Source organism: Protomyctophum parallelum, assembly GCF_964188405.1.
Source record: "Protomyctophum parallelum genome assembly, chromosome: 16".
NCBI classification, from domain to species: domain Eukaryota; kingdom Metazoa; phylum Chordata; class Actinopteri; order Myctophiformes; family Myctophidae; genus Protomyctophum; species Protomyctophum parallelum.
In genome coordinates this window covers 25356633-25383514 of record NC_139711.1, presented here as the reverse complement: position 1 = coordinate 25383514, position 26882 = coordinate 25356633, and the positions used below count along the sequence as shown (strand labels likewise).

At 44.2% G+C, this 26882-nt stretch overlaps 2 protein-coding genes and 1 long non-coding RNA gene across 4 annotated transcripts in view; 1 reads left to right on the top strand and 2 right to left on the bottom strand.

The window, feature by feature from the left end:
* The window catches only part of LOC310873260, a 618303-nt gene that overhangs the window by 388364 nt on the left and 203057 nt on the right, over positions 1 to 26882 (top strand). The gene's annotated exons all lie outside the window — the stretch shown is intronic.
* spry1 (sprouty homolog 1, antagonist of FGF signaling) lies at positions 9568 to 14272 on the bottom strand. The gene is made up of 2 exons (XM_083785121.1): positions 13612 to 14272; positions 9568 to 11815 (listed from the first exon to the last, which is right to left on the bottom strand). The coding sequence occupies exon 2, from the start codon at positions 11755 to 11757 to the stop codon at positions 10525 to 10527; it is 1233 nt and encodes a 410-aa protein (XP_083641247.1). The 5' UTR covers positions 11758 to 11815; positions 13612 to 14272; the 3' UTR covers positions 9568 to 10524.
* The window catches only part of LOC310873215 (ATPase family gene 2 protein homolog A-like), a 46387-nt gene continuing 37251 nt past the window's right edge, over positions 17747 to 26882 (bottom strand). For both annotated transcript variants that reach the window (XM_083785551.1, XM_083785550.1), the window contains exon 2: positions 17747 to 17936. In XM_083785551.1, the coding sequence (XP_083641677.1) occupies positions 17757 to 17936 (180 nt within the window). In that variant the 3' untranslated portion in view covers positions 17747 to 17756. The remainder of the gene's footprint in view (positions 17937 to 26882) is intronic.

The window sequence follows — 26882 nt, the reverse complement described above, 5'->3', positions numbered from 1 at the left end:
CCACCTAGTTTTCGTCAGTGAAAAAAGGTAGTTGATGAACATTTTTCATCATATTAGTCAACAAGATCAACACTGATTCTCCTCTTCCGCATTTGCTCCTGGGAACACACACACGCTACGATGTGTTGTGAGCTTGTAGATCTGCTGTTTTCAGCATCCTCCAACCAAGTGTAAAATGACTTGTGTAAGTTGTGTCTTTTACTTATACTGGATAATATGTCCACTAGTCCCTTCCTAACATTTTAGTCTAGTTTGTATTTATTTAGTTGTAGAAATTGTCAATATATTTACTCGTAGTTTTTAGCTTTGTTTAGCTTTGTTTTCATCTAGTTTCCATTTAGTTTTCATCAGTGAAAAAAGGTAGTCGAAGAAAATCTTTCGTCATAGTATTAGTCAACACTGATGATGAGAGCATGCGTCAGCCCATCAACTCGAGAACGAGAAGTGGATGCCTTCAAGGTGCAAAATAGTTTTCTCTGGAAGGCAGCCCTTTAGGGCAGTGGTTCCCAAACTTTTTCACGTGGGACCCCCAAATTGACACTAATTATTATGATTTCTATGGCTCTAGCAGTGATTCTCAACCCATTTAATTTCAAGGACCCCCAGTTTGACATGCATTAGTCTACGGACCCCCTGTTTAATGGCATTTCTATCTCTGGGACCCCAACTTTATATTGTAAAATCAATGTTAATTTAACTCTGAGAGTGTACAAATGGAACCAAATGGACCTGACACTCTCAGAGTTACAGACCCACAAGGGTCCATTTGGTTCCAAACTATAATTTAGCTGGGGACCCCCTGTAACTCCCTCAGGGACCCCCCGGGTTCCCCGAACCCCACTTTGGGAACCACTGCTTTCGGGAGGGAGTGTAGTGAGGTCAGGTCCTTTATGGAAGTAACCAGAGTTACCCTTCCTGTCTATTCTCCTCTATTCACACACAGCCCTGGCCTTCATTCCCAGAGTGAAACTAGACACCCTGGGTTTTGTTATGGGTTTACAGCTCCGGAGGACAAGGAAGAACAGGAGACATAGAAAAGGAACTCGTATCTACTTGGGCTCAGCCTAGCCTCAGCCCCGCAGCCTTACTCATCTGCGAAGAGAAAAGCCTGGCCACGACCTATAATGCAGAGAGTGTACTATCGGTGGAAGTGTTGGCCTGGAATCCCCGTCAGATGTATATTTCCCCCGGATACGATGTTTTTTTCCGACCAATCACAACACTCACTTCATTCACGGAGAATGTAAACTGATTTGTAAAGGGTCAACGTCATTTCCTTGAGCGGTACTTGCACCGAAATCTCGCAACTTTCTCTCCAAAGAAATTATACATCTACAGCTTAGGTGTTTACCAGCGTGGGCTTAGCCCCATTTGTATGCTTTGTATCGTCTGACGATCGATGTCGCACAGCGGAAATAGCCGACATGCTAGCTCACAACGCGTCGCGGATTGCGTAGTCTCGCAATTTTTCGTGAAACGGAAATGGCAGCTTCCTTACTCGGATTTCGGGAAGTGTAGTTCCACAAACTATAGGGCTTTCACTTCTAGTGATTTTTACTAGTTGAGTTGCCTATAGTTTACTAGTCGACTATAGTCAACTAGTTGTTTAACTATACCTATTATGTAAACAAACAAAAAAATTAATCTGATCTTGAGGCGTACTAGTCAACTAGTACCAATAAACATTAGTTAGCACATGATCTGCATAAAGCTGTCTCCGGGGTTAGGGAAACATAAAAAGTGAGTTACGGCCGAGCGGGAATGACTCCGAGGACATGGAACACAACACAGGGCACAGGAATTAGAATGTTCAGTTCTTCTGATAAATACATCAGGTGCTAATAGTGTCTGAAACACTGTTGTTTTTGGCAGCACATTTCTATTTCAGTTTAGTCTTTGGAATGAAACTTAATTTTGTTTTAGTCACATTTTGTAGTCACCTGTAATTTTTTAGTGTTAGTCTAGTTTTAGTCGACTTAAATGTCATATAGATTTTAGTTGACTATATCTGCAGTTAATTTAGTCGACTAACATTTATTTTGGCGGGCCTTGATGCCGTCATAATTGCTGATTTTACAAGCTCACAACACGTCGTAGCGCGACGCGCGAGCTTATAGATCTTCTTTTCAGCATGCAACCAAGTGTAAAATGACTTATACTGGATCTCTTGTCCACTATAGTCCCTTCCTAACATTTTAGTCTAGTCTTTATTTGTTGATGAAATTGACAATATATTAGTCTCTAGTTTTCGTCAGTGATAAAAGGTAGTCGACAAACTCTTTTCGTCTGATAGTATTAGTCGACGAGATCAGCACTGCAGTGGAAAGGCATGTGTCATTAAAGTATCGTTGGGCAGAAATCTCATATTCTAACTTTTTGTGTGTGTGTGCCCTACTTGATCATACTACAGTGTCACACACTGTGATAGTGTCACACACACACACACACACACACACACACACACACACACACACACACACACACACACATGCTACAACAGCCAGTGAGGAGCAGCTAGAGAGAAGGGGAGGGGGGTGACTAAACTAAAGCCCTCCATTGTTGTCGTCTGTCCGTGTCCCCCCCCCCTGACACACACACACACGCACGCACGCACGCACGCACGCACGCACGCACGCACGCACGCACGCACGCACGCACGCACGCACGCACGCACGCACACACACACACACACACACACACACACACACACACACACACACACAGGATCACCATGGCCTGGGCAGTGAAAAGAGAGGGGATGTGGGGGGTTTGAGGAGCATGGGTTGTAGGTGTGTGTGTGTGTGTGTGTGGGGGGGGGGGGTTGGTTGACCCTCCAGCTCAAACACAATGGTGTGATACGAGTCGGCCCTATCTAATCAAGGGCAGGAGGTCACTTCCTACAACCGGGCAATAAAAGATTATTTCCAGCCGCATAACAGAGGAGCCGTTAGAGGAGGGGGGGGGGGGGGGGGGGTGGGAAGAGAGAGAGAGAGAGAGAGAGAGAGAGAGAGAGGGGAGGGAGGGAGGGAGGGATTCTCAGGGCATGGATGGGGGGTGGGCTGTCTGTGAGAGGAGGAAGTGCATTGAGAAAGGCCAGCAGACGGGAACCATCTGGCTGGGTGCGTGTTCTAATCTCCAGGAGAAAAAGAACAAAACGTGGGGTGAGGATGGGAGTGAGCGCCAAGGAGGAGGCGCGGGGAGTGTGTGTGTGTGTGTGTGTGTGGGGGGGGGGGGGGGGGGGGTTGTCCCTGCACATCCCTTCCTCATACACGCTATCTATCTATCTATCTATCTATCTATCTATCTATCTATCTATCTATCTATCTATCTATCTATCCATCCATCCATCCATCCATCCATCCGTATGTCTGTCTGTCTGTCTGTCTGTCTGTCTGTCTGTCAAAAATGAAACTCAAGAGTTAAAGTTCTAATAAGGGTCCATTTGGTTACCAACTCTCCATCATTTTAGCTGTAACATTTCTAATAGCCCGTGCTGTGCCAGTGAGTCTGAACTGTCCACTTTCACAAACGACCTCCATCCATCTGGAGAAACGCAGCTGCTGATGGGATTGGCCTGTAAAGTACTGGTGGAAATATAACTAAATACATTTACTTAAGCACTGTACTTAAGTATACAATTTTGGGGTATTTGTAGTTTACTTGAGTATTTCCAAATTCCAATGCGTTTACTTCTACTCCACATATGTTATGTCGGATCCAGTTATATTTATATATTTATATATTATATCCAGTCTACTTTTACTCCACAACATTTATTTGAAAACTTGAGTTAGAATTTGATTATTATAATTACAAAACATACATTAACCACTTCAGCCCTATATATATATATACATTTCGGTCATTTGAAAATAGCCGATCTACAAGCCCACAATTTGTTGCGATGCGACGCATTGTGAGCTTGTAGATCTACTATGATTTTGTACTTGTACTTGCATTTCCGCATTCTTTTACTTTAAGTAAGAAACGTGAGTACTTTTCCCAGCACTGGCAAAAGGCATAACACTTTAGTTCCACAGGAAGGAAGTGGCACTTTGAATAAGGATGAGTCATTTGCTCTGACAGAAAGCCATTGATCCTAGCTCCTCTCTCCAAAATAATGCCTGCTCATAAATTACAAAAGGAACCTCCAGTCAAATGATTTGCACAGCTGGCTTTGTGTATTGATCCCTGTGTCTCCAACACCTTCCACCTGAGTGGCATGTGTCTGCAAAGAAAAAGAAAGCAGACAAAGGCAAGAGGCAGGAAGGAAGCGACAGTTAGAATGTGGTATCAGGTAGCCATTAACACTGCATAGATACACATAACATTGCAGGGATGAGAGAGAGAGAGTGTGTGTGTGTGTGTGTGTGTGTGTGTGTGTGTGTGTGTGTGTGTGTGTGTGTGTGTGTGCGTGTGTGTGTGTGTGCGTGCGTGCGTGCGTGCGTGCGTGCGTGCGTGCGTCAGGAGCAAATGCAGAAGAGGCTGTGTTGATCTCGTCGACTGCCTTTTTTCACTGACGAAAACAAAATGGAAGCTAAGCTATGCCGACTAAAACTAAGACTAAATATATATTGACAATTTCGTCAACAAATAAAAACTAGACTAAAATGTTAGGAAGGGACTATTGGACAAGAGATCCAGTATCCAGTATAAGTATACTCAATCAACTGTAGATTTATGACATTTAGTCGACAAAAAACAAACACTAACACTAAAACATTCCAGGTGACTAAAATGTGACAAAAATCAAATGAAAACTATTCAAGAGGCTATGACTAAAACTAAAATCTAAATTTGCTGTCCAAATCAACACTGCTGGGGATGCAATGAGAAACACGCCCGCCTTGCATAGTCCCAGACACCTGATAAAACAACACACTCAACACAGTCATCTCCACAGGGCAGGCACTTTATGGTGGCGAGGGTAGAGAGAGCCACTTAAAGAACCTTTTCCTGTACTAAAGCACAACCGGGGCTGACAAACTGTAATCTAAACACCTTTGCATTTAGGAAGTCTCTGGCTGCTGTCGGGAAGAAACCACGTAACTCCAAAATGTTCCATTTGTCAAGAAATTAAATATATACATTTTTCAGGAAATGAAGAAAACCTTATGGTGGAGTTAAATGCTTTAGCTGACAGTTTGGTCCAATGACGTTACTAACTATACCTTTCATTGGCAAAGTAAGAGTTTAGTCTCATGTAAATGATGTGCGTTTGGAAAACCCCATACAGCATCAACAACATTATATCAATCATGCATGGCAAGTCCATCACTGACCATGTTTCACTTTGCCCCCTCTTTCTGACCTGAAGGGAGGTGGGGGTCCTCTTTCTGACCTTAAGGGAGGTGGGGGTCCTCTTTCTGACCTGAAGGGAGGTGGGGGTCCTCTTTCTGACCTGAAGGGAGGTGGGGGTCCTCTTTCTGACCTTAAGGGAGGTGGGGGTCCTCTTTCTGACCTGAAGGGAGGTGGGGGTCCTCTTTCTGACCTGAAGGGAGGTGGGGGTCCTCTTTCTGACCTGAAGGGAGGTGGGGGTCCTCTTTCTGACCTGAAGGGAGGTGGGGGTCCTCTTTCTGACCTGAAGGGAGGTGGGGGTCCTCTTTCTGACCTGAAGGGAGGTGGGGGTCCTCTTTCTGACCTGAAGGGAGGTGGGGGTCAGACGAGGGCCTTGAAATACACCATGGACGAGTCGTCTCACCCCCACGTTAGCCTGTGAAGCTCCGTAGACCGGAGGCTGATTCTAAATAAAAATGGCTTGTAAATCTTAACAGTTTTCTGAAAAACCAGTCAGTGGTGCTCAGGACCCTCAGAATTATCTGTATTTGGCTGCCCGACCCCCATCTGAAAATATGTTGTTCCAGGGACCTCCCACCGGAAGCAAAGATTTGAGTTAAAAACTTAATATATTCAAAGACGTGCGCCACATCTTCATGATTTTTCAAAAATAGCAGATAAGCTCATAGTGCGGCACTCAGGATGCCACACTATGAGCTTGTAGATCTGCTATTTTTCAATAGCTAAAGTACAACATAATGCTTAAAACACCAAAGGGGGCTCCCGTCCTGAATGGGTTCAAACCTAGTATCTGCGTAGATAACTCGTGTAAACTCCGGTCATCACGTGTAAGTCCCCCGATGCCAAAAAATAAATAAATAAATAAATAAAAGAGAGAGGCTGCCATCCGCTCCCAAGATCCTAAACCAACCCCCACATTTCCCCCTGATTGCTAATTTCTATTTATATGCCATGAGGGGAGGAAATAATGAAAGCCAGATGACTGGCGCCCGCAGAGCAAAATGTGAAGCATGGCCCTTTCTGGTGATGAATGCTGTTGAGAGCGATGAGGGGTGTGTGTGTGTGTGTGTGTGTGTGGGGGGGGTATAGAGACCATGTCAGTGGCGTCAGCAGTGTGCCCTGCATGGCTGAGGGTGAAAAAGGACTGCCCTGGTATTAAGGGATGTGTGTGTGTGTGTGCGTGTGCGCATGTGTGTGTGTTTTTGGTTGGAGGTTCCACGCCGTGACTCACCCGGTAGTCATGCGTGTTCGCACTTGCACCGGTCCCCCTCAAAAAAGAAAGAAAGAATGAAGAGAAAACCCAAAATGCTTGTACAATGCCTACTACGTCAAAGCCCTGACAACTCCAAATAACATTACGTGGGTGTGTGCACTGCAGCCGCTGCTAAATTTACTCCTGCTGCAACCGAGTTCCTGGGAGGAAGGAGGTGGGTTGTCGTCGGTGGGACACTGCAAAATCCCTGGTGTTACTTTAACCCATTTAGGATGGGATGTCGCTTTAGCGTATAACCACTTTAACCATTATTATTCAACTTTAGCTTTGAAAAATCGTGAAAATGTGGCGCAAATCTTTAAATATATGCTTTCACAGCGAATGATTTTAACTAAAATATTTGCTTCTGGGGGGGGGGGGTCCCTGGAACAACATATTTTCTATTGGGCGTCCGTGGCCAAATACAGATAATTCTGGGGGTCCTTGCCCTGAAATAGTTTGAGAACCACTGATAGGAAAACCACTATAGGAAAATTTGAATTTGCAGCCGATGGTTTAGACCCAACAATGAATATGACCCAAAATGTAGGGCAGAACATAATATTGTCGCCTGGCTGGGTTTAAACTTTAAAGTATATATAAGAAGAAAAAAAACTACTGAACAAGCAAACCAAACACTTGCAGGTTATTTTAGACACCAGCAGTTATAGTTCCATCGGATGGGGATAGACCGACCGAGGGTCATTTTTTTAAATGCACTCAGCAGAGCGGCGGAGCCAAGCTCTGGAAATGGTAGGAGCAAGGATCCGTTTCCTTATTTGGATTAGACTGGAAAATATCAAGTAAACAGCGTCATCCTGTGCACTGCTTTCTGAATACAGTCTAGAACCCCCCCTCCCCCTCCCATCCGCATGGGGGAACCATAATGAAAACTGAGAGAAAAAAAAAGAGGCCTCCTATTGTTTGCGATTGTCCAAGAGCCAGGAGCAAATGGGGGCTCAAATTGCAGCTCTGAAAGGTAACAGGAAATTGACAAATCGCTAATCCACTCCTTAACTATTCAGGGCAACAAAAGGTACATTCCACCAACCAAAAAAAAACACATTAAGTACAGAGGGCCTATTTGAAGGGAGGGGTCATTTAAAGCAAAAAAAATAAAGGAAATGCTGACCAAACTAAAATAAGGACTACATGCTTAGTGTGAAAGCCTAGTCAGCTAAATGACAAAAGCAACCAGATACTTCCTCCTTTGTGTCAAGTGTTTACCATTAAGCTGCTCTCGCGTCTGCAAACTGCTTCCACCACCTGACCTTTAATTACCCCCCCAAGAGACTGAGACATTGTCATTCGCCTCGATTTGCGTCGTGATTGCGAAATCTACGATGTAACGAATGAGCCACGGCTCCCTATCTAAAAGATTATAGAAACTTTCTTATAACACCTAAGGGCGCGCACACACACACACACACACAGTCACACACACACACACACACACACACACACACACACACACACACTTTTTAGCCCACAACCGAAAAGAGAGATTTTATGTCTCACATCCTGGGGACCCAAATTAGTGATAGCAGATCTACAAGCTCACAACACGTCGCGGTTTTCTAATTTGTGGAATTTCTTAGATTTTTCTTGTAGCAAAATATACTGAAGAAGAAAAAAAAATGTTTTGAAATCATTATAATTAAAAAACTAAATGTAGGAAAGAAATTGACAAATAAATAAGGCAACCATAAAAAACGTACATCCGCGATCCACAAATGAAGCCAGTGCACTACTATGGCATGCGATTGATCACTCTCACAGTTGGTGGGTTACACAGCCAGCTTTGTTTGAAATGCTCCCAATGCCACAGCTAATCCATAGGAGCATGTTCTTCCCCCCCCCCCCCCCCCCCTCCCTACACAGTAATGCATTTCCTGCCGCCTCCCTTCCCCTCCCCTCCGCTCCCCTCCCCCAATTGACATTTCTTCCTGGCCAACCAACTTTGAAAGAGATGATCTCATCCCCTGGGGGTGGGGTGGGGGGGGGGTGGTCAGTGAACTTCCCCCAAGTGATAAATGCACTGACCAGAGAGAGAGAGAGGGGGGGGGGGGGGGGGGGCGGGGGAGACCCCAGCAGCAGCCAAATGGGAGGGGGTGTGGTGGTGGCCCCTGTTGTTGCCTTCAGTGCAGGAACCATACCATAAAGCACTGCATTGATAGCCCTGGGTTTATGATCTTTGAACAGGTGGCCCTGGGTCGGTGTAATGATGACTCTCCCATTGCTTAAGGCGCGCATGCGCGCACACACACACACACACACACACACACACACACGACCATTTGGGAGTCGCAGAACATTCTGATCTAGAGCCATTTTAACCACTCCAGTCCCGTTTAAAAAGAAAACGAAATAGCTAAGATGGCAAGCTTGGAGAGGTAGAATAGATTGTCTACTTTTGAAGAAATTGAAAAGGTTTCCTTACGTATAATGACATGCCCAATTTAGGGACGCCAGGTTGAAAGTGGTTTGAAAGCCCCTAGGGGGAGGGGATAAAGCTACAGTGCATAGTTCTGTGGTGACCTACAGTATGGTTGTTGAGAGAAGCTCTTTTTATAAAGTCACAGAAACTTCCCTTGAAACATAAATATAAGCGGAGGCCGCATTGATGCTAGTAGCTTCGGGGGCTATAGCGTGTCAATGACCTGCTTTGTTTAGCTTCCAGAGTTAGCGAGGAGCATTGTGCCAAATAAGTCCTCCAACAATATAAACAGTCACTTTTCTAAGCTACACGTTGCTTCTTCCGGCTGCAGATTATTATTGAATGCCACTGCTGTTGTAGTGTGTGTGTACACACACACACACACACACACACACACACAATGTGAGCTTCACTAATGCACACTCCAACCCAGACAAAAAGGGACGTTGACATTCCATGTGTCAAGCGGAAGTGGGTCATTATCGTGGACATGAAACAGGCAGACGTTCCTCAAATTCAAGCAAACGTAATCAAGACAACGAGGCGGTAAAAGTTTTTCATTAATTAATATATTTTCTGCATTAAAGTTAACATAGTTTTTTCTTTTGTGCCACCCTTTAATTTTTCAGTAAGTATTGATATTTTGTTATATTCAGACATGAGTAAATTTAAGACTGTCTTTTGCAATAAATATCATAAAATAATAGAGCTTCACATAATAAATATATTTTTTACAACAAAAAAAAATGTTTTAACAGACATTTTCTTTTAAAAAATAGCCAGAATTCCTCTTATGGATTTGAGCATACAATTTACAAGAAAAAAAAAAGAAAGAAAAAAAACCTTGGTGAATGCCACAGAATGCATAAGAAGTCCAGATGGGTGGAGGAAGAGAAACATATCCAACAGAATGACAATACTATGAGATTGATGTGCTTTCCTTAATGCAACATGGCAGAGGCAGCCATGGCTTCTTTTTTTTTTTTTTACGTAAATGAGAGTTGCAGACACACCTGTTTGCTATGAATACATGGTAACAGCTACATAAACGCCCTAGAAGTATATCGTCCTTCACAGATTTGGTAAGAGGCTGCTCCCATTCGCGATGCCCTAAAGCACCAGGGGAAATGCCTACCCTAAAAACAGACGAAAATATTTATTTAAAAAATATATATATAGTGTTAATGAGGAGCGGAAGATAGACATGGAAACAGTTAAGGCAAACACTGGTCTGTAAAAACATGATCCTGATCCAAAATTAAAAAAAAACAAACAAAAAAAAACAAAAAAAAATGAGTGGTTTTTGTTACTCCTTTCGCTTTAGCTCCTAGCAGGATTCCACAAGTGGAGGAGAAATGAAAGGGGAGGCTGGGATGGGGAGGTGCTTAGAATTTTCGGATAAACATCAATTTGTGACTGACTACCATCATCATCATTATCATCAACATCGTTGTCAGATCCATGTTAGAGTCCTCCGCTCATGCATGCGCGTGTCTCCCCCCCCCCCCCCCCCCCCCCCCCACAAACACACCAGCGATCAGGAGGGCTTCTCCTGTGTCTGATGCACGGCGGCCCCCCAGCTCTCCAGTTTGCAATAGACAGTGTTGGAGTTCTTGCAGCGGCAGCCGGGCCTGTTGACCCGGTCGTAGCAGCCCTGGCACGCCTTCAGGCAGCCCTTCACGGGCGGGTAGCACAGCAGGCAGGGGAAGAGCGCCGACATTAATCCCATGCACAGGAAGCGCGAGCAGCAGTGCGAGCGCGACAGCGAGCAGGGGTGGTCGGCGCACGAGTCCCCCTGGTCGTCGTCCTCGCTCGCGCAGTGGTAGAAGATGCCCTTGACGAGGCACATGCACGTGCCGTGCTCCAGCGCGCTCTCCGCCGAGCAGAGGCACTGGCCACTGCAGGCCAGGCACGAGGGCAGGCTGCGCGGCGCCGTGCAGTCGCCGCACTTGCACTTCCCGCAGCGCTCGCAGATGAACTGGTGTCCGCCGCCGCCGGCTCCTAGTCCGCCCGACGACGGCCCGTTGTTACCGCCAGATAGGTCCGCCTTCCCTTTGCCCAAGGAGGGAGAGGGCTTGAGCGGCGCGTCCAGCGGAGGCAGCGGGTGGAAGTGGGAGTTGGGCTGTTGTTGCGAGAGTGCCTTGTTGGGCTTGGGCTGGGTCCGAACGGGTCGCTGCTGCTCCGCCGCCCGGTGGTGGTGGTGCAGCAGCACGCCACCGCCGGGCCTCGAGGGCGGTGAGCGCACCAGGAGTCCCTGCTCCGAGGAAGCGCTGCTGTTGCTCCCCGAGCTGGCGGCGCTGCCCGTGCTCGTGGAGCGGCTGAGGCACGGGGCCCGCGAGGAGGAGGAGGAGCCGCCACCGGACACCACCAGCACACCACCTCCCACATGGTGGTGTTGGTGGTGGTTGTGGTGGTGGTGGTGGCCGGAGCTCAGCCGGTGCTCGTAGTTGTTGTTCACATTGACCAGGATGACCTCGTGAGTCCTCTCCTGCTTGTCCTGTGTCCTGCTGGGGGGCTGGCGGGGCGCGGGGGGCCTCCGCACAACCACCGAGGGCCCCTCTGTGTACTCGTTGTTGGAGCGGATGGCCTTGATCTGGTCCAGGGACAGGATGGTAGTGGCGGGGGCCGTGCTAGCGGCATGGTGGTGGTGGTGCTGGTGGTGGAGCTCACGCTCGTACTCCGCTCTCTGCAGCCGGCCCTCCAGGGCCAGGGAGGGCTGCTGGATCACCACTAGTGAACCACCGGGGCCATGCTGACTTTGGAGCTCCATCTGGGGCGAGGATCACCACTTCCGACATTCACCGTGGACTTGGCATGCATCGGAAAACCTGCAGGGTGGAGGGGGAGGGGAGGGAGGCCAGAATAGGCAGAGGAAGTGGCGTGGGGTGGAGGGGGAAGAGGGAGATGTCATCAGCAAATAAAAAGAGAAGCCAAAACATGGCTGGCAAACAATGTCATGATGGGGGGGGGGGGGGGGGAAGAGGGGGTGAGATGACACGTCCTGTGCTATTCCATTCAATGTGAAAACAATTCAATTTTTAAGATTATTGTTAGGATTATAGTATAGGCTATGCACAGCTCTCTAATGCCAAATAGAATATAGGAACAAAACAAATACATGCTAAATGTGCAATGTCCTGTTCGGAGCCGTTATTTTAAATTATACTGGTTATTTTGATAGGCTATCTGGGGGGCCTAGGTTAAGATTATGTATGCCAACTTTTCTTATCAGCTGCGAGCTTCACAATGTCATAATATTTGATCTCTCCTTAGTGAAGCGACCCGGAGGAGAAAAGTTGACCATTAACTTAACTTATTTCTATTAACACAACTTCTAGTAGGTTCCTTCCTCGCTAATGCGCACACACATTTAAACTTCAGTGGGCCCTGCAAATACTTCCCCTCTTCATTTGCATTTGTATGACTAGTTAACATTTAAATGCACCACGGCGACGAAACGAGGACACGATCCAAGGGAACTAAATAAGCTGCCTCCACTTAGTATTCTATTACCCAAAGGGGTTTCGGGGAAAATGGGGACAAAAGTAGAGCAAGAAACGAAGATCAAACCAAGTCTCAAAAAAGGGGGAAAAACACATTTGCACCAGTGCTGTCTACGACTTGATTATAGTGCCGTGGTGATGAACGATATACGCCTAGACTAGCAACTAAAAAACAACGCAGGGATATTAGTTGGCGTCCTAACAACAGCAGGAATTTAGGCTTCGAGTCCACACAGTGACATTTTGAAGCCGCAACGTCGATATGCCTGGGATCCCAAACATACAGGCAGGACCTGTACAATACATGAATAACAATCCAGAACCAGTCTACTTTAAACAATAACAGTAGTAGCCTAACATTTTAATGTATTTTATCGATTCTGACCCTTTCAATCGATAAAATAGGCCACATCGAGAGTCTATAGCTTAGGCTATAACAGTAGCAGATACTGTATGTCAGACTGGGTCACTGGGACATGTGGTAGATATCTCTACGAAAAAATAGATTAAAATCTTAGCAAAAAATAAATAATACACAACTGTATGTGAATTCAAAAGAGGTCACGATATATATATATATATATAGCTAGCAGGTTTTTTTTAAAGCCACAAAGCTGGATGAGGTGGTCAAGGGACATTAGAGAGAACGGAGAGAGAGACAGAGGAGAAAAAAAACTTATGAATGAAAACAAGCGACGTGGGGGAGGGGTGTTTGACTGACAGTCATTCCTTATGGGAGGGAGGGAGGGGGGCGAGTGGCCTGTGGTTTGAAAAGCAGACCCGATCGAGGAGGACGGAACAGGCGCACTAAATTCACCAGCCAACAACTGGCATCTAAATACAACTGATTGCGATCAGCTGGATTTTATGCCATTTGGAAGAAAGGGAAAAAAGACAATATGTGATCCCTGCAAGAAACTAGCAAACAATAGTAATAATACACCCCAGAAACCTGACTATCTTATTCTTATCTAGCCTATCTACCGTCCGTCCGTCCCGGATTCCTCCTCGGGACGCTTTAATACGCGTGGTGGTCATAGGCCTATATGAACGATATTTCAAAACGTATCACACACTTTTACAAAGACATTTCATTGGAACATCCAGGTGCTGCAGCTTACCTATATGCAATCATCCATAAGGTTGAATCCATGAACACAATCTACCAAAACTCCATCCAAGAGGGGGAAAGAAAGCTGCGATGATAGTATGTCCCGGCGTAGACTTATCTCTTGTAAAATATTCGTAACGTTTTCTAATAAATCCCAAGTACGAATGTATCCTCTTTTTTCGTTCGTTATTCCCTTGTTAAAAGTTCAGTGCAAAAAAAATAAAAAATAACTACGCACGCATTTTTCCCCCACAGTAATAGTAAGTAAATCCACAAAAAAGGAGCTTCTTTGATGAAAAAAAGGCACCCAATAAAATAATGTTGCGCACTTGAGGGCCGATCAGAAGACAAGTCAACCCAGTTTTTAGTCCCGTACAGCAGCAGAAGTAGTAGTAGCAGCAGCAGCAGCACAATTTGTTGGGAAGAGAAGAGAAGGAAAAAAATCACCCAAAGAAATGTCTCGGATCGGGGTGGCGAGAAAGAGGAAAAAAATATCACGACAATCAGCCAATATATCCCATATAATCTTCCTTCTTCGGATATGTTTGCCGAGAGAGAGAGAGGCAGGAAAAGGGTGTTTTTTTGTTGTTGTTGCACGGGGGTTCGTTCGTTGAAACTAAAGCGCTGGTCGGTCGATCTCGTCGCTGCTCCACAACCAACACTGCGGGACTGTCTAGCACTGAATGAATGGGAATGTTAGGGCAGAGTGTTTGCTCCACAAGCCAACTCCCATTGGCCCATTCACTGCGCTGAAAAAGGATACATCGCATCCGCTCTTGATTCATTGGGCAGATGTGGGAAGGGCCGGCCCGATAGAGATGCGTGCACTAGTTAAGGTGGACCGGGCCTATTTTATTTTTTAAATTGTGTCAGTGGTGGAAAAGTAACTAGCACATACATTGACTTAAAGTGTGTACTTAGGTCTACATTTTCAATTTCCAATACTTTTTACTAAATTCTACTCCACTCGATTTTCAAGATGCAAATATTGTACTTTTACTCCACTGCAATTATTTTGAAAACTTTAAGTTACTAGTTTATTTTTTAGTTATTACAACAAACATACATTAACCACTTCAGCCCTTTGAAAATAGTAATCTACAAGCTTGTAGGTCTGCTATTTTCAAAATATATTTTTTTAAATTTGAAAACTTGAAATGGGACATTCTGCATAAAGGCCTACTCTAAGTGCATTATGATGCCAAGTACATTCTGAATTCCAGACCTCTACTTGTAACGGAATAGTTCTGCATTTCAGTTTCAGGCTGTTTCATACTTTTACTTAAGTAAAAACAATTGAGTACTTTTTCCACCACTGCAATTTGTTTATTTCTACCTCCCCTCCCTCCTCCACCACCACCACCACCAGAAGGCTGAACAGGAAAAAACTCATTTCCGTTCCTGTGGAAAGCCAGCTAGGAGGCATGCTATTAGAATACAGTGGTTCACAAACTTTCTTTTAATGTATTTTTTTACTTGAGACCCAAAAGAGGAATCAGACATTTGCCCGGGGACCAAACTTGAAACTAGTAGTGAAAATAGCAGATCTACAAGCACACAGTCTATTTTCACTACTTCTTAAACCTTTATTTTCCAATTTATGGATTTTATTTCTTATATATATATATATATATATATATATATATATTTTTTTTTTTCATGGCATTATTTGGAAAATCGTTGAATTTGTTTGTAATTCATGACATTTTTGCAATATCGGGGGGAGTTTTATTTACATTTTTATTCATTTTTAATTCTTTCAAATGTACGACCCACTGTTTGGGAAACAGCATTTCTTTTTTTAACAAGGAATCCGTTTCTTCTCACCAGACGATAATGAATTAGCGTGTGCCTAACAGTACAACTTATGGCATATACTGCATCATATAATAAAAACATGTAGCCTACAATGTGTAGCTTGCGCACACAGCCTACACATAGGCCTACAAATATCCCGTCAGTCTTCGTGAGTTCCCCGTTTAGCCAAATGGACGTTTTCTTTTTATTTCGCTGGTGGTGGTGGGGGAAAAAATGTGTTGGTTCCCGCACCACCTTAAGAAAAAAAGCACCCCGGGAGCGAGGGGAAAGAGCCCCCCCTCTCTCCCGCAACCCCTCCCCCTCTCTGTTCTTGACTGTCTGGTTTGATTGGTGTCGCGGATGCGCTACATCCGGATCCATGAGAAAAGGGAAGTTCAATACAAAGTCAATTTATCCCATTCAAATGGAAAAATCAATAGATGCCTGACCTGAATCTCATTATAGGGTCAGCAGCAGCAAAGCAAAGTCTTCCTAAAACTATTCCAGTTGAGAGAGTGAGAGTGTGAGAGAGAGAGAGCTGTCAAGACGGACGGACACAACCGTGCAATAATGTTAACGGTCTGTCTCTCTCTCTCTCTTAAAGGCAGCTAGACATGAAAAAAGGCTGTTAGTGGGGCTAGCGCGGTGGGGTTGGTGATAAAGCAAATCCTGGTAGATTCCCAAACGACAGATGGTCGCCTGGAACCTCTTCTTAGCGGTCGGAAGTGCGGACGGAAATCTCACGATTACAGCAATTAGCTGATTTTCCACGGGGTGAAATGTGATGAATATCCCGTTCGTGCTTGTTTTTCTCCCCAAGGATAGCCTTTCTTAGCCTATACTCACTCACTTGACTCAACTACTTTGCAATCCTAAAAAACGGAAAAGCATGCATGTTCCTACCCAGAGTTCCATACATCACTTTATTTTTTTAATGATGATCATCAGTTGTCAATCAATGATTGCAAGATTCAAATAAACACAAGAGTATCACATTAGCCTATGTGAATAATGCATTTATTAGGCCTACACAATACAAATAAAAAAAATCAATAGGAACACATGGGTTTTGCCTATAAAATAGTGTTTTAGGCTATGGGATTTTGAAACCAACCTGGTTGCTAACCAAATTAACCATCATTATATCTTTAACTCTTGAGAGAGTAAAATGAAACCACATTTTACTCTCAAGAGTTAAACATCTGTATTACTTAATTTGCAGTAATCATCTTTAAATAAGTGCATGGTCTGTGGCTCAAATGCAGAATAAATAATGGTCCTAATTTGCATGAAAAGGGTTGGAAACCACTGCTCTAAATGATTGGTCACCTTCATGGTTATTTGTTGTTTTAGTAATTAAAATGCATGGGAGCAAACCATGAATGAAACTGGTGATCCATGGTGACAGATCACCCGGCCCTAACTGGGACCTAACTGATCAGGCCCGGGCCCGGCTCGGAATGACTAATTAGCATAGATTTTAGGCCCGACCCGGCCCTAAAACGTTGGGTCGGCCAGAGACAGGTTTGGGCAGAATTTGATGAACACAAAGTTCCTTGAGGGAGTCCCAGGGGGTCCTCAGCTAAATGATAGTTTGGAACCTTATGGGTTCTCTGAGAGTGATACAAATGGAACCAAATGAATGGACCCTAGCAGGTCCATTTGTACACCCTCAGTGTTAAACTAACAGTGATTTTACAATATCAATTGGGGGTCCCAGAGATAGAAATGCCATTAAATGGGGGTCCATGGACTAATGCATGTCAAACTGGGCGTCCTTGAAATTTAACGGTTTGAGAATCACTGCTAGAGCTGTCAAAATCTTCTCTTATGGGGGTCCCTGGCATATCTTTTCAAATGGGGGTCTGCAGGCTAATTAGTGTCAATGTGGGGGTCCTCAACATTAAAATGTGTGGGAACCATGCACTGCTTTAAACCACAGCCAACATTATTCATTTTGCTGGTGGTTAGCTGGTGTATACTCTCTATATCCGGAGGCTAAAATGTATAATCTTATGAGAGATGCAGCATTATCCTTAACTCCCAACAGCATTTCTTTCCTGTAACTTCTAAGCTATACATTTTCTTCACACACCACACACACACACGCGCACACACACACGCACACGCACACACACACACACACACACACACACACACACACACACACACACACACACACACACACACACACACACACACACACACACACACACACACACACACACACACACACACACACAGCAGCTATATATATATATAAACATACACACATTTTGCTTGGAAAAGTTTGAGAACCACTGAACCACAAGGTTTCTGCCATTTCTATTTATTTAGCAGTCATCATGATGATGATGATCAAATGACGAACAGCCCAGTGCGCTGCTGCTGGTAGTTGACATATAGCTGGAGGAGAGAGTCTGGGATGCGTGGCTGGATGGCGGTCAGGGCGCTCCCAAAGTGTCTGGCACTGATGTGCTGGGCTTTGATGTCCTCCTGCAGGGCCAGGAGGCCAGCCTCTCTGCATACTGCCGTTATCTGGGACAGGAAACAGACACCCACAGGTCACTGGTGGACACTGGAACGAAGACATTTTTCTTTGAGTACAACTGTGTGTGTGTGTATGTGTGTGTGTGTGTGTGTGTGTGTGTGTTTTGCCAGGCGCTTGGACTACATTTGCTACTATACCTCTAGTAGCCATGACCGTATATAGTGCACACTTTTTCATGATTGGCTGCCTCGTCTCTAGGCTGCCTCTAAGCCAATGGGAGACTTACGCATAAAACCCATAGTCTGAACAGCGCAATGTGAAGCTGCGGCAAACACACTGATTATACTGTACATGTTCATGACCGATTTTATTCAGTTAAGTCTGAGTCATTCTTGTTTTTGTACTTTGTTGATGTCGGTCAGAAACCTATCTCCATATTTTGACTTCTTTGTGTTTTTACGTAATTATCGCCCTACGTGATCATACTACAGTGTCAGTATGTATGCCGATGTACAGTAGTATGTGTTGCTACTTTTGTATTTGAATCCTGCAAAGTAAGAGTATTTTTGTTTTGTATCTATGTACCTTCGCTGAAGTAGACCTTTCACTCCACTACAGTTCAAAGTCAAATATTGTGCTTTTGACTCCACTACTTTTCCAGGGAGCCCTATTTCAAATACTGTGAAAGTAGTAGATTTACAGAGCGTGTAGATCTGCTATTTTCATTATTTATGTTTTTTGTACTTTGTAATTTTGAATACGCAAGTATTGCCCACATGGACCAGTTTCTCTCTCTCTCTCTCTGGAGATAAATAAATAACACAAGCAGCCTGCCTTGTGTGTTTGTAATGTTAGTTAAAGCCACTCTGGATTAGGAGCATCAGCTGATTAACTCATGTGTAACATTTGAATACAGTTTTGGCATGTTTTGCTGTATTTAGGAAAAGGAAAACTGAGGGCCATGCAACACGACTCCAGCTGGAATCCAAACAGGGATTTTGGTATTATGTAGCCTAGTTGACACACACATTCAGATCATCTACCGCCAGGGGTGGACAGCAACTATGTACAGTTACTTGTCTCGACTCGAGTACTGTGTGTATTCTTTTTAATGATTTTCACTCCAATACATTTCAGAGACAAATATTGCACTTTTGACTCCACTGCATTTCTAGGACGTACAAAAAGTGCATTATGAATTTACCACTTATTTCAAATTATAGTGAGAATATCTGAGTTTGTACACATGATGAAAACTTCTGGAAAAGCTTTGAATTGTTTTGGAAAACAATAAAATGAAAGAAAAAAAAAAGCTAAATGTAGGCCTACTTAATTGTAATTTGTACCTTTGAATAGTTTCTTCTGTACTTTAACTCAAGTACACATTTGACAGAGCAGCTTCCACTTGCACTCAAGTAATATTTCACCATGAGGAGTATCTAGATACTTTGACTCAAGTACTGCATGGGCCGAGTACTTTGTCAACCACTGTCTACCGGCGTGCCCTGGTAAACACAATACTAGGCCGTTCCTGGTGGTGTGGGGAGCTGGTGCCAGTATCACTTTTGTTGCCAAGGAAGCGAGTCAGTCTGGATAGCGGGGCAGCCGCCAAATGCCTAACATAAGAGATGTGAGCATAGTGTGCCCCTCTCACACATGGCCTCCTTCCTACAATAGCAGACTTATGCAACGGTGCCACGGAGAGGAGTGGTGTGTGCAGTGCTCTGCAGTGCCGTGCTCTGCAGCGCAGCATGCGTGTTTGTGACCTTTGGGAGAGATTCTGCGCACACCAGGGGAGTGAGTCACTTCCGAATTGGTGGTGATAGCTGATGAAGGCCAGGCGCCTTTTCCCACTCTCCTTCCCCCTCCTCCCCCTCTCTAGAACTCCCGCTTTGTTGTTGGGCATGCTCTTCACTCGCGCTGTGCGCAGACAGGGCCACGAGCTTATGCAACTGCCTCCAAAAAGAGGCCAAGTGGAACCTATCTGTTTTTAACGTCGCTGATAATGTTGGGGTGCTGTAAGAGGTTAGAAGGACAACATGGAGTCCTGTGATGCAGAATGTTAGATGTAATAAAGAGTTTGACATGCACTGTAGCCATGGTATAGTAGTCCCATGGCTATATGTAGCACAGTTGTGTGGACCACAATGCATTCTCACATTATCACGGCAATGACAACTTGACAAGGGGAACATCATTTCATATACTGAGTTGAGCGCCACTGGTATATTCTATGCATACTATTCATTGAAAAATAAATATAAGAAATGCTTTAAAGTGCTCCAACTGACCAACACATATGTAGATATAGCACCAATTGTTAAACTGTTCAAGAGGTCATTCTTTATCACCCCCCCCCCCCCAAATCATAAAGGCTGATTTGAAATAAAGACATTAATATCTCTCAAAATGTGGGCACATTTCAGATTTGAACAGAATTACAGCCAAAAAGTAGCAGCATGCAGGGTTGTGTCTGGGGAGATGTTATGCAGACCTTCAGCTTAAAGCCTATATAATTCGCGCAACGCGCGACACCGCCATCGAGACAAAGTATGAACCGGTTAAACGACCACTTCACCACTTTTCAACCTATCTTCATATAATTGGTCCTCACTAATGTTCATGATAAAATGCCACAATTGTTTTGTACTCGGTCTGTGTCTCATAAGAGGGCTGTGGGGAGTTCAGAAACCCGTCCACCAGTGACATGATCGATGGGGAATCCAAGGTAATAGAAACGGCAGGCTCTCTCTTCCTGAAAAGTTGCAATGCGATAGTGGAAGCCTAGCATCATTCTCACGATAATAAAAATCTAAATATTTCAAAAAAAATATATATTGTTTAAAAGAAAATCTGCTTAATGATGATGTCACAGGTTTCTGAACTGACCACAGACTGAGTAGAAAATGATGGTGCTATTTTATCATGATCATTAGTGAGGACCAATTATATGAAGATAGGTTGAAAAGTGGTGAAATGGTCCTTTAACCGTTGACAGCAGGTGACGGCGGCGCCACTCCTTCCGAGGACCGGCGAGCGGATTATTACGGGAAGCGAGCGAGCAGAGTTGCTGGCCTGGTGGAGCGGGCCAATTGGCCGAGCCAGCTAGCACGCACAGCGAGGACAGGTGTTCTGCACATGTCAGGATGTGAGCCTTTCTTTCCCCCGGCGCTGCTCCTTCTTCTGTTACAAGCAGTGTTGATTTGGACGGCAACATTTAGATTTTAGTCATAGTCTCTCATGAATAGTTTATTTGGTTTTAGTCACATTTTAGTCACCTGAAATGTGTTACAGTTACAGTTGATTTAGTCGGCCAAAATGTAATTTGGCGGGTCTGGATGCCGTCGTAATGGCTAATTTTACATTTGCTGAAAATAGCAGATCTACAAGCTCACAACTTTGTGTTGTGTGTTGTAAACTTTCAGCATGCAACCAAGTGTAAAAATACTTTTACTTATACTGGATCTCTTGTCTCTAGTCCCTTCCGAACATCTTTGTCTAGTTTTTATTTGTTGGCGAAATTGTCAATATATCTAGTCTTAGTTTTAGTCATCTTAGCTTAGTTTTCATTTAGTTTCCTTCAGTGAAAAAAGGTAGTCGACGAAACACTGGCATTTCAAGTGGAGTGAACAACATGATTTAGACGGGGTAAACATGCAGGGTCTGGGCTAATTCTAGATGAGGGCCTCCCATCATTCAACTCATTTAGGGCCTGTCGGTAATAATGACGTGGAACAATAAACCTGTGTAGTGTGTACCCCCTGCTCCCTGTGTGAGTGAGAGAGCAAGGCAGAGGACGGGGAGAGCGAGAGAGGTGGGTGATGCCCAGTGGTGGAAAAAGTACTCCAATGTTTTACTCACGGTAAGTGAAAGTATCAATGCAGTAAACGTAGAAAAAGCCTGCTGTTACAAGTAAAAGTCCGTAATTCAAAATAGTTATTGAGCAAGGGTTTTATTAAAAAACATTGTAACGTTTCTGTGTCACAACCTCGCGGCCGTTGTTTGCGGTCGTTTCCAACATTCTGTTCGTGGTTCAATCACTGTGTTTTCTTGTAGCTTTCCTGCTGTCCATGCAGTTGCTCTCATACCATTAGCAGCTGTTGTCGCTTCGAGCTGCGGTCTAGAGTGGCTGCGGTGCGGTGTTGCCAGATTTCTGCAGTGTGGGGCAGGGCTTAGGAGGCAGCCAATCATGACTAGGTCGCTACTACGTGATTGGCTACACGAGTGGTGCAGAGTAGACTCCCATTGGCTTAGGCGGTGTTTCAGACTATACCTTTGGCTTATAGGGGGCAGTCAATCATTGCTAGGTCACTAATAAAAACGGGCCTGTTGTATGTCAGGTTTCACCTTCAAAAGATGAGATCAATAGAGTGAAAACAAGCCCAAATTGATTAAATCAATTAATTACCAGCTGCATTATTATTATCTGTGGGTCTGCTGCTGACGTTATGCCACTTTTTAGCTGCGCTCCGCTGTTATGCTCAAATTAGTGACCCTAAACTTTAGGGTCACTAATCAGCCATGTTGCCTCAGAATTCTTTAGGGCCTAAAGAATTCTGAGGCAACATGGCTGGAGACGAGGCAGCCAATCAGAACTGCTCGACTAGCCATGCCGTGCAGACGACGGGATGTTATGGGTTGTTGCCAGTGGTGGCAACTGTCGTATAAGCTAAGCAGCCTCCAAAAACCAAACCAGGCAAGCAACTGTGAATGAATCCACGTTAGGCTGGAAATATGCAGGCTTGGCAACCAGTGTTGCCAACTGGTGACAGAGCAGGCTCAGCAGAAAATGATCTCCTGTCGATCTCCAGTGTGTATCTACCAGTCGGAACTTTGGCAAGCTAATATTGACCAGCTTGCAGCTGGTAAAAAGAGCAAACAAAGAATAAAGAGTATCATCATAATGAACATGTGCCTGGATCCAGCCCAAAGACCCCGCCCACTCTCTAAGTGGACTGCATCTCTTGGTCTGGTGTTGCACTGTGAACCTATCATTTCTTCGGTACAAAAATGTATTATCCAATGAGAATCGGTGGTGGGGGTGGGTCTAACGAACAACCAATCAGCACGAGGCCCGTTTTCAGCGTCATCACACAGCGCAACACACATGAGGAAGGAGGGAAAAACAACAACAATGGCTATTGGTTGAGGGAAATTCTAATCCCCTCCCCCTTGAAATCGCTCAGACAGGAGACAATGTCAGACTGAAGCTTCAAGAAAGCTACAGTCTGATAATCAGGCTACATGTGCATATGTTTTCCCTGTAGTATAAGTTAGGCGAGCTTTGTGTAAAGAACTTAAAGTATGAATGAATATGAATGTATAAAATTGTACTTAAAGTACCAAAATACAGTACTCATTATGCAGAATGTCCCAGAATGAAATGTATAAAAGGGTTTTGAAAATAGCAGATCTACAAGCTCACGTTGTGTGAGCGTTATTGCGCTTGCGGGTTAGGGTTGCGACTGAGAAGTTACTAGTACTGTTAACATGAGCAACTTCCGCACCGGACCGAAGTTTGCAGGATTGGCCCGTTCTGAACAAAAAGCCTCAAATCATGAAAGCAGCGTGCAATTTACGTGAAATCTTTCACGCACTTTCCTACTAGGCCTGTTATAGCGCCACCAACAGGTGGATTTTTGCAAAACACATTTGTGGAACAAAATGCCTCAAATCACCCAATTGCCATCAAAGGCGTAAGAACAAATGGCACCCTTTTCACATTGGCATATTATAGCACCACCAGGAGGCCACAACCTGACCTGGCCTGATGGAGACCTGTGCTCCGAGGGGCACTTTATCTAGTTGTTTCTCCGTCCCGCGATGCAGCCATTCATTATTTGTTAGTTCTTCTGACTGCATTGGTTCCCAAACCGTTTCAGCCCAGACCCAAAAGATACATTACAACAAATATATTATGAATTAACCACTTAAAGCACCACTTCAACCTATCTTCATATTATTGGTCCTCATTAATATTCATGATAAAATACCACCATTACTCTTCTGTGTCTCATCATAGGAGGGCTGTGGGCAGTTCAGAAACTCATCCACCAGTGACATCATCGTTAGGCACATTTTGTTTTGGAATTTTAAACAAGAATTTGATGGCTTCCATTATCACATTCCAACTTTTCAGGAATAGAAAGCCTGCAGTTTATATTAGTTTGGATTCCCCATCGATTATGTTTTGATTTGATTTGATTTAGCACAGTATAAAAACAAAAGGGAAAATAAGTAAGAAAAAAAAAGAAAAAGTGCTAGGAGGAAAGAAGCCCAATGGGCTCAAACTGTGTACAAATAATTTAGAAAGATGATTTGATGTCACAGGTCAAAGGTCACAGGTGGACGGGGTTCTGAACTGATGTCATTGTGGCATTTTATCATGGACATTAGTGAGGACTAATTATATGAAGGTAGGTTGAAAAGTGGTGAAGTGGTCCTTTAAGCATTAGTTAATAGTGTCAATAGTCCACATTTCTGATTGAATCCTTAAAACAAAAACAAAACAATAGAAAGAAAATGTAGGACATGCAAAAACTGGGATATTTCCTCTGAGCCATTGTTTGGTCCAACAACACCCCACACATTAATATTAAAACAGTTTGATAGTGTTTTAATTATGTGTGGGTGTGTCACACACACACACACACACACACACACACACACACACACACACACACACACACACACACACACACACACCTCCATGTAATGGAGGAAAGAAGGAGAGACAGACAGACAGACAGACAGAATTTTATTAGACAATAAAATGCAAACAGTACAGGGGGTACAGTCAAGCACAAATGGTCCAAAAGGATAGCACCGAAGAAAGACCTTGCGGTCTTGTTTGTTTCCATTCTGGTCCCAGCATGCGTTCATTAATTCGACAGACAGACATAACAGAACAGACATAACAGAAAAGACAGACAGACAGACAGACAGACAGACAGACAGACAGAAGGGGTATATAGTGTACTTGGGTGCTGCAGGGTCTGTAGCAGCCCAACTACGGTAAATTATGTTATGAACTTTTTTCTTCTTTTTTTTATTGGCGATGCAGACATTATTTTTCATGCCCTTCATAAATTATGTCAGCATTCACTTAAATATATGGAGGTGAGTGGAGGTGGGGGGTGGGCTGCTGATGTGGGGCAGTTGTGCAGCCAGCTCCTGGCTGTCTGCTTGGCGACGGATTGCAGTGGTCATAAAATCCAACCCAGCTAGGAAAAAGGAGTTTCTTAGATTGGGACGGGCGGGGAACGGTATTTATGTGTGTGTGTGTGCGTGCGTGCGTGTGTGGCTGGGAGAGAAATGGTTGATTTTAGAGCGACCACAATGCCCAGCACAGTTGTGATTGCAATGCAAAGGACATTTTATGACTAAGAAAACAGTACAAAATAAAAAGAAATGTTAAAGTGCTCCGTGTTACACACAAACACGACTACGGATAAGCGGTTGTAGATGGATGGATGTTCTTTTTCTCCACTTTTAGTCCTGTGACAAGTTTTTTTAGATGCCCCCAACGGCAGTAGTACCAAACACAACATCGTTTTTCCTCATCACTAAGGCCTCGCATACATGAAATGGATTCTTGTATAGAAATATTTGACTGCAAAAGTGGTGAAATTGCATATAAAGTTATACACCCCAAACTAACAAATAAAGCCTGTGGGGTCTGAGGCATATAAACTGTAAAACGTAGATTCACAATGGAAGCTCTGAGAGGTTTAAAACTCAGCATATGTGAAGCCAGGACACCCCTCTACATTCTAGGGAAAAAAACTGAATGTCAATATCTGAATCTCGATATGAGATACCTGAGATTTGCACACATTAGGCGGAAATGTATTGTCATTGTAAAGAAGATATTCTACATAGTTTAAAACTATGTAGCCTACTGTATAACCTAGCCCCTATCAGACCCTACGCTCATTCTGTAGCTCCGAGAGGAGGTCACGTGGAGATCCCCTCCCATTGTGTGCAATTGTCGACTGAACTGAAGTCAGTTGGAAATTTCACATTCGACCAGGGGAGGCGCCGGGGAGGTTGCTAATGCTTTTCAACATCCTTGAAAAACATGGAAGCGGCTGACTAAACAAGTGATTTATAAACGCTCGTTTCATGCTGCAACTTGGATTTTCTTGGCTGTTCCTAAATGAAATTTTAGGCTCATTATATCGGACCTTCGCCTTTTGGATAAGATGTGCAGAAAATGGTAAGCAGCGTTACTTGTGGAAACCATGCGCCGTTTCTGAAACGCAACGAGACAGACAAGCTGTTGCAGCTGGTAAAAAAAAGGAAAAAAAAAAAACCCAAACTAAACGAATACATCTACATGATAATTTTGCTGCTAATGTGTGTCCCACATGTGAAAAATATGTTGTGTGCACACACATATGCTCTGTATGATTGCATGTTTGCGTTTATGTCTTCTCTTGTTTTGGTCATGAAGGCTTCAAAGACAATCGGGATGCAACTAAACGCGCAACACACTTGTGCACATGCTGTAGTAGTCTGCATGCAAACAAACGCACGTGTGTGAATGTGAGTATATAAGAAGACAGAATGCAGTGGTCACATTTGTTGTGATTTTGGTTTAAATCTGAATACCTTTCATCTCAGTTTCACGTTAAACCGTCCTGCAAATGGACTGGAGTTTGTATGGCAGAAATATCATGGCTGCAAAAATAGCCATGATATATTACAGATAATAGAGCCAATACTAAATCACTACCTGGCTGCAGCAATGGGACCATAAGGGGTCTGAGAGTTCAACTTCCGGGTTTTGCTGTGCAGACCAGCAGTCCCCTGGGCAGTGCAGCCAGTTTGGGGACTGACCATAAGTCCGACCACCCGTTAGAACGACCTACGTGGCCGGTTAAGACTGAGGTTAGGGTCAGCGACCTACGTGGCCGGTTAAGACTGAGGTTAGGGTTAGCGACCTACGTGGGAATCGTTTGGGAATCTTCTACATTCTCCAATTGTGTAGA